We start from the raw sequence: 8,853 nt of genomic DNA, 5'->3' as shown, positions 1-8,853 counted from the left end.
GACTTGATCCAATCTAGTGGATGAAAAACACAAGGCAGAAATAATGAAATGGCCGTTGAAACCCAGTTTTTATATGGACCAGAAGAGGCGGTGCTTATTCAAAAGTAATCGTTTTCTAGAATATGACAAAGACTTTGCTCCGCCCTTTTGATTCTGTGTCTACCGACTGTTTTTTACGGATTCCAAAAAATATACAATTTAATATAGATGTTCGAATTCATTGAATCGGTGTATACCGTATTTCCTCTAATAGAAGTCAACTCAAATTTTGACTTTGAGCTCAATTATCTTGGTTCTCGGGAAAAGATGTCAAAAGTGGTCAACTGATAAAATGTTGATCATGCTATTGACAGTGTTTTGTCAGTTGACAGATTTTTTATCTTCTCTACATGAATCGAAATAATTGAGCTCTATTAGAGGAAATATGGTATCTCAAATGTAACACTTTTAGGTATTGGGATTTGAGACCATATATGTAATAGAAAAATTTTAATTTCTTCGGTCACTCTTTTGCTTTTCATACGAAGTTTCTGAAAATGGGAATTCAGAGTTTCGAAAGTTAGATTACTGTAGCTAGCAAAACAATTTGTTGGAATGCAAAAATATCCGGATTTCATTCTATCTAACATTCCGGATTTCGATACCTGGATCAATCTAAATGTTGTTTTTGGATTCCGTGTTTCAGAATCTAAAATTTGAGATTCTGAAATTTTAAGACGCAAATACTGGAAAACTATAGGTTCCACACATTTTGTATTTGAAATTCGAGACAGAAAAAGAAACCTAAAATGAAAATATACGAAATACGAATTCTATGTTCTGAAATCTGAATTTGAATTTTTTTTCTGAAATGCAAACTATACAGCTTCAATGTTCATGGATTCGAAAAATATAAAATTCCATCATACATTTTCTCATCTTAGTCAGAACTAACCAGCCGAAAAAATTCTGAAGAAAACATCTCGCATCAAATACCGTCTAAATGGCTCCGATTTGAGACTGCACATAAAAACCATTAAAATTGTGTTTCTTTGTCAAAAATATGAAGGCATATTTTGAAAATTAGTTGTGGTTAGTGACACAATGTCAAATATTTATCGTACTCCAGTAGGAACCGCATGGCTTAGAGTTGTTCCTATAATAACACCTAAATTGCAGTGAGTCCGATACTTCCTATGCGGATATTTTACATTCTGTGTTTTCAGCTCACACAAGCTCACACAAGCCGTCAACTTTGAGCTTAAACATCTTGGTTCCTTCAAAAGATATTGAACATTCATGATGGTATTTTAGTTAATAACTCATTTCTTGACAAATTTCAGATCTTTCACGATTTTGAGATAAATGAGCTCAAAATTGACGGTTTGAGTGGTCTTCTATCAAAGGAAATGCGGTATTTCTCAAAAACGATGGAATAGTTACAAAAGTAATGCTGGGAATTTTTTGATTTGAAAAAACTGTAAATGATTTTTATTGGAGAAAAAATTTGATTCAACCAAAAAGGAGAGGTTTCATTTGATTAAGTTCTTACCAAGTTGTAATCTACTTCAACCGACGCAGTTCTGTCTCAATGAAGAAGAAGAAGAGAATGACTAGTTGAATTAGGCCTGTTCTAAAATTCCTCAACGTTACTCACAACACTAGGTGAGTAACGCCTGAAGGGATTCTAGAACGAGCCAGTGCAGAAGTTTTCGAAAAAGCAGGACATAATATAGAAATGAACGTGACTTTTAAAAGTGGTTTACTAAATTCAAATTATCCAGTAGAAGGCAGGCAATTTTCAAAGTCTTTGAATCTTGATGCTGCTCACAATAGTTCTCAAAAAATTCGTGGTTTTGGGAGCCGGAAAAGCCCCGTCTTCCTGCAAAATTTCGATTTGTATCCTAGCAGGTGTCCAAGTTACCCGCTCTCCATTTTTTTCCAAAGTTCTAGTGCCACTTTTGAGTATACTTTCTCTTTGTGTTTCTTTCGAGTCTCTTTTCTTTGTCTGAAAAGCCGAATGGAGCTATTTAAAGCTTCAAGAATCCACGTTACTAGAGGAACAGAAAATTAATAGAACCGCCTGGAAAAGTAAACGACATCAGTTAACATTGACGGAGTGTCGTTAAGACGATGTTGAAGCCAAACTGATGTGAATTTTTTACTCCTAAATCACAATCCCGTTTTCAAGATCGAAACATTTTTCGGAACATTTTTTTTTCAGCGGTTTTGTGAATATTTTCAATATTTGAAAACTGGATCATGTAAAGACGATATATTTTTCTGTACTCTTTTCTATTATTATCCGCTATTTTTACGTTCCATTTTCTCAACTTTCTTGAGAACGTCACTCATTATAACCCTCTTCCTCGATCTGCTCATTTTTCTTCATTTTTCTGCTCTTTTCTTCTTATTATCACCAATATAGAAGCCATAGCTGCTTGAGACTGCAGAGATATGAAGATGTCGTCTCGGCCGGCTCTCTAGCGCCCCGGTGCCTGTGCCAGGGGGTGCCAGGTGGAACCGCCGGCAGAGGAAGAGCAGCTAGACGAAAAATCTCCGTCTCTTCATGCTCGAATGATGTTCTCTAACGCTGCACATAGTAATATGTTCTCGTGAAAAAGAGGGATTAGAGAAGATAAGCGGCAACAGAGATCGCAAGTTGAATATTGGCAAAAGAGCAATATCTGAGATTTTAATGACCTAAGTAATTTGAAAACTAAATTTGATGAGCTTCTGAAACTTAGAGAATAGAATTAGGGTCACAGTGAACATACTTTTAAAAGTTTTATTTGAGCAAATATATAAATAATGGTCACAGGTAGAAAAAACAGGGTTTAAAGGGATAATAGTGGAACAATCAGGATTAGGAAAAAACGAACATGAAGAGTAGAGAGAGAGAGAGAGAGAGATACACAACATGCAAATAACTGATTTTTGAAAAACTTCAAATCCTTATGAACTCAAACCATCTCAATAGCATACTTTGCCTTTTTTGTGGCCTTGAACGCGAAATAGGCGGTTGTGGCTACCAAAATGAAAACGCAAAGGGAAGAGATAACCAAGCCAATGATGGAATAGACCGTCGACATGCTTTCGTTTTGAACTGGATCGGAAGAAATAGAAACGTCCACTTTTTCTTCCGAAGTCTTGGAATGGGGGTCCAAAGAGTTCTGAGTGGAGTATGGGCTGAGCTGAAATCAGAACGTTTTGTAAATAAATATTTGATTGACCGGTTCAAAGTTAGGGAACCTTCAAAAAAATTCCCTACCTTTCAATTTGAAACAATTTATTTCGGTTCTGGTCAAAGATAAAAAACACTGTCAACAGAAAACTTGTTCATCATAATATTACCAACGTTTTATCAGTTGACACAATTTTGATATTTCTCACGGGACCCGAGATACATTAGCTCAAACTTAACGAAGTGTGTCCTTCTATTATCTGTTTTATGATAAGTTGAAAAAAATGTCTCACCTCATCACTTGATTCTGAATGAGCACTGACGGTTTCTGTCGGTTGGTGAGACAAATCGTTCTCAAGGCTGGGTATATCCACTTGGATTGTCGGACGCTGAAAATGAATTTTTAGGTAGATTCAAGAAGCAGAATCCTTACTTTTCTCGATTTCCCGTAGTCTTGTGGAACGAAATTGATTTTGTCCTGCGATTTGCTTCCTTCCTAAAAATATAATATTTGCTAAATTTAATACTAGCTTTGATATCACAAAAATTAACCCAGTACCATAAAACCTGTGAATCAAGAGTCTTCTTATCTCAAGTTTAAGTTCATTTATCTCGATTCCAATGCGAGATATCGAAAATGTTTCAACTGATGAAATGTTGGTGGTATCATGGTAAACAATTTATCAGTTACAAGGTTTTCATATCTTCGAAAGGAATTGAGATAAATCGGCTCAAAACTCAAGCTTAGGGGGTCCTCCTTTTATAGATATCACGGTAATCTAGATTTTATGAATACAACCAATCTACGAAACTAAAGTTGTAGAGAAAAAAATTACTCGAAAATTCCCGGTTTCTTGGAATAGGAAAACTGAGGATTCTAAAACACCAAAAAACTGGAGAAATTCAGAATTTCAGAGTCATGGATTACTAAAAATTTCTACTTCCTCACCATGATTCTCATGTAGTGTAGCTGATTGATCGCACTCAAGTCGTTTCTAAGGAGCAGATTGACAATTCCAAGATGTGAGCATTGTTGGAGATGAAGCTGTTTCATGAGAAGACGAGCTTCTCGTTCAATTTCTGCCGGATATCTGAATCCTTCGTCTTCAAGGTTCGTGAATGCGGCTTCTAATTCTGCTTCTCGTTCCGCTACCGTTTGATGCTTCTGAAAATTTGTATTTTTGAATGCACTGTCGTAGTTTATACTAATTTTATAAATATCACCATTGAAAATAGATTTAGAGAATTTGAAGGAATCCAAAAATATTACCTTAGGTTTATCTTGGCAGTTAAAAAGAGCGTTCACATCAACATCACCGTTTGTCGGGAAAATTACATTGGCGAAAATGAATAAATGAAAGATCAGCGTCCAAGTTGAGATGGAAGGTTTCATTTCTGAAATGGAAAATTCGCAACAGGCATAAATAAAGAAATGGTTAAGAGTTCACAAAACCTAGGAAAATAAATCGAATGAAAACCTAAAATGAGAATAAAAAAGGCGGGATGAAAGAGGAGGATTAGTATCTCTTTTGTTCTACACCATTATCTAAACTGGTACCTCTTATTAGGCACAAAACGATAAGATTACTGTAGCACAATGAGTTCATTATTACCATTTTTTAGGAGATAACGACTCTGGGGAGAATGCAATGAAAAGAAATAAAATCCTATCTCGTTATGCGATAATAATTGGTTTGGGAACAAAGAGAGTCTATTGTTCTGAAGTTACAGTATACTTAACTATAAACTGTCTACTCTGAACTATAGTATTGTAAAAATAGTTGTTGGAATGGAGGATCATTTAATTAGTTTTTGTAATACTGTTGAAAAAGTGAGGAGAGGAGCGACGAACTTGAACCTTGTTGTTATGCGCACCAGCCAAATGCTTGAAGCGCCGCAGGCACGGCAAACTGGTTGGTAGTTATAAAAATTGAATGAATTATTTTTCCCGTGACTCAGAAAAAACACCATATGAACCCAAAACTTTACTCTCGGAAAGCATTTGAATAGGCATGAATCAGACTTTTTTGCATGGCAGAGCAGGTGAAATTTTTGCGCCTGTATGTGAGATAAACTGGAAAAAACCCCACTAGGCTGAAAAAAAATCGAAGAAATCAAGATTCTAAACTAACCACAGTGTTAAGAGAGGTGTTCCGGAGAAAACCTTTGCGAAAAAGTTACAAGGAACGAAATTTGATCCGCTTTTCAATTTTCTCTTGCGGAATTTTGCTGTTGATTTTATGAGGAAAATAGAGGGACTACTAAATAATTTATAGTGTTTGCTCAACATAACTAGTAAAAAATGCTCGATGCACTCGAAAAAAAACATGTGTCCTCGGGCGGGTTGTGCATAATTAATCGGATGGGAATTGGTTTTTTCTTGTCCTCCTATTTTCACGACAAGACGTTTCAAAAGATTTTACAACAAAATTTTATGTTGTGAAAATTACAACAGAGTTGTTCAGAAATTTTATTTGGCATAAATGCCCTGAATTGTTTCTAACCCTATTTTGCTGCGGAGAGGAACCAGTTATCGAAAACCCTGTCATAGGACGACCCCACACTATTAATTTTGAGCTCAATTATCTCAATTGTCAAGCAAGATTTCAAAAATGTGTCAACTGATGAAACAATCATAATTTTTTAATAAACAGTTTATTTGTTGACAACTTTTCCATGTCTTTGGCATGAACCGAGATAAACTGGCTCAAAGTTGAAAGTAGGGGTTCTCTTCTATTACAGGTTACGGTATGAGCCATTAAAAATTCTTTTAGCACTTCTAGCTGAGAATTTACATCTTGTAAATCTGAAATTCTTATCTTTTGAATCTGAAATAATCATTTAGATCACAGAAATTTTTTTTGAAAATTCAACTTGCGCTTTTAAAAATGAAAATAAATAAATAAATAATGGCGGTAAAAAAGAAGAAGATTTGTATCTACTTTATTTTGCCCCAATTCCAAAACTGGTACCTCTTATTACGCACAAAACGATAAGATTACTGTGGCACAATGAGTTAACCATGACTACGAGATTACAACTCTGGGAAATTTGTATTGACAGGTAACAAAATCTTGTCTCGATACAAAGGAAGACTATTGCTCTAAAGTACAGTATATTGTGAGAAAAGTTGTTGGAAGTAAAGATATTCTCAAAAATCTTACAAGGTCTATTTTCAGTCATTCCGGAAGAAAAAAATGATCTCAAAACTTTACTCTTGGGAAACATTTCAATAAACATGAATCAGTTTTTTTTTGCATTGAGGAACAGGTGAAAAATTTGCAGTAAAAAACGCCAAGTCGAAAAAACTGGAATTCAGATCTAGCCACAGCGATAAACTTGATTAATGGTTTTAAGATTTGATCAAGTCGATTTTTGTTCAAATCAAAAGAAATGTTATATGTTAGAAAATCTACATATACATAATCCAATCTAGTGTTTATAGGACCAGTTTCCTAGATCGAGGCTTCACCTCAAATTGAGTAATAAAACTGTGTTCACCTGAATTCGAAATCCAGGCACCACCCATTACCGAAATTTATGAGCAATCTCTTTTTATTCGAATAAACTTTAAAATTTTAATGAATACCATATGGTTTCTGTACCCGTACGAGACTAGCACAATACCACCAACGCACATCCAAATGTCATTACATCCAAATGTGCACCTGCCTCAAATCTCGGATGAACCGGTAAAAAAGTGGTTGTGTTCGAAATATAATGTGGACAGTCATTGATCTAAATTTTGGGAAAATATGAGGAAGAAGAGAAAGAGGAACTAAGATTCGGATTAACGCAAGAAGGCAAGTTCAAGAAGTCACAAAAATCTGACTTCCCTTTCTGCCTAAATTAGAGTCAAGAAGCCATACACGTTTCAGAAAATCACGAAACACAGATTTGCTTCTACTTCCTTTTGTCAACACGACAATTTGCAAAATCCTGACTCATGAATATCTCCGCCTCCCTGACAATACGTCAAATTTTGATGTATTATATATCGAAATTGGGCGTTTTGAAAAAAAAATATTTTCCAGCGTTGTTATTTTCCAGCGTTGTAATATCCAGTACAGTTCCTATTCTGATCGTCTCTTTATCCTCAATATGTTCTCCATTCGACATCGTAGGCTAAAAGCTCAACTAATTTTTCTTCTCTATAAATTTTTTAAATGGCTCCGTTTACTTTCCTAACCTAAATGCACATGTCAAATACTCCTCCTCCCCTCGTCGCCCTATGAACTTAATTATTGTTCAGCCCTACTCCTCTGACTATTTTTCTTCAATTGTTCCCCTGTGGAACGCCATCACTTCCCAAGTTACCCGATTTCTCCTACCTTCCGAGTTTGAATCCTTAATTCCTTCCAGTATTACCCGTTATTGATATATTTGCTCCCCTATTTTTCTTTTTCTACCGGTTACATCTTTCCTGTGTCAAATATCTAAATTATCCCGTTTCCCCTCCCCTACTCAGATCGGTCTCGTGAGGGGCATTTTTTCTGAGTCTTTCATGTCCTGCCCTCTAATGTTTTATTACACCTGATCAATAAACAAATTAAAGAAGCCCGAATGATAGTAAGAAATAAGGTGAAACATGAAAACAATTCTTATTTGAACATCATACTTCATAAAAGCATAATCAAAACATGTTTACTTTCTGAAATGAGTTGAACGAATTTGCAGAGTCGTAATGTGTTCCCAAATCTGAAGGTGAAAAAAAAAGAAAAAAACTCATTCTGACCATAATCCACCAATGTTAAAGATATTATATATGTATGCTAAACAGCTTGAGTTGCTTATGAAGAGCTCAGAATTTGGGCAACGAGAAGAATTTGGGCAACGAGAAGAATTTGGGCAACGATGTTATAAATATTATTTTCAGCATGTCTTAATTACCTTGTTCGCGAATTTTCAAGTCTTTAGGTTGATTTTCGGTGACTAATTCTATGCGCCTAGGCACCCTCGTCGAGGAAGGCAATAGGGACGTTGGCCAAGTAGCATTGGAAAAGTTATTGGAATCTCACGAACTACCGTGTGGATAAGCATAAAATAGTTTGGTCAGTTGAATACGGTCAAGATCCTTCTGAAAAACGTGAAACCTTGAAATTTGTTCACTCCGGAGAGAATCAAGGCCGTCAGCAAACGAGTTCGTCGAAATCCCAGAAAATCATGAAAACAATGAGTCTGGAGCTGTGATTGAGCAGTTAATCAGTCAGATGAATCGTAAGAAGTGAGCACAGACTGACCTTATATCGTGTTCAAAAAACTGGAATTCTGCCGAGCAATAACAATCTGATACGCATCCAGAAGTGCAAACCTCCATACGCCAAAATGAACACATGAAGATGGCGCACGCCGACGAGAAACCATTTACGGTGAAAGCCAGCTTTTTATCAAAAAACTATTGTGTTTTTTACCGAAATCTGAGCTTTCTAATGAGCATGTAACATGCCCAACAGAGTTACCTACCCTCAGAACGACGTCGTTTTTGGTGCAACAACCTCCGAATTCTGATTTCTGTAGATTTTGGGGTGAAAATCGACTAAGAGAACTAGTATGAGGACATTTTTGAGTGGCTTGTGCTTCCGTGGACTAAGTTCTATCTTAAAAATCATGTTTGGACTGTTCAACAAGATTCTGCTCTCGTCTGTGAGGCGAAAATTGTTCCAGCAGGTTGCATGGCCAACTTTTCAAGA

The 8,853-nt window shown here is 35.9% G+C and overlaps 1 protein-coding gene across 1 annotated transcript; it reads right to left on the bottom strand.

Annotated features, from left to right (window-relative positions):
- Positions 1 to 2,942: 2,942 nt before the first annotated feature.
- CBG25744 lies at positions 2,943 to 4,556 on the bottom strand (the record flags this gene model as incomplete). Its single annotated transcript, XM_045240715.1, has 5 exons — positions 2,943 to 3,173; positions 3,457 to 3,552; positions 3,597 to 3,659; positions 4,113 to 4,328; positions 4,434 to 4,556. 5 exons carry the CDS (start codon positions 4,554 to 4,556, stop codon positions 2,943 to 2,945), a joined length of 729 nt encoding a protein of 242 aa, XP_045099008.1.
- Between the last annotated feature and the right edge of the window lie 4,297 nt (positions 4,557 to 8,853).

Source organism: Caenorhabditis briggsae (genome assembly GCF_000004555.2).
Source record: "Caenorhabditis briggsae complete genome, chrX, whole genome shotgun sequence".
Lineage (NCBI taxonomy): Eukaryota > Metazoa > Nematoda > Chromadorea > Rhabditida > Rhabditidae > Caenorhabditis > Caenorhabditis briggsae.
This window is presented reverse-complemented; position numbering and strand designations above follow the sequence as displayed.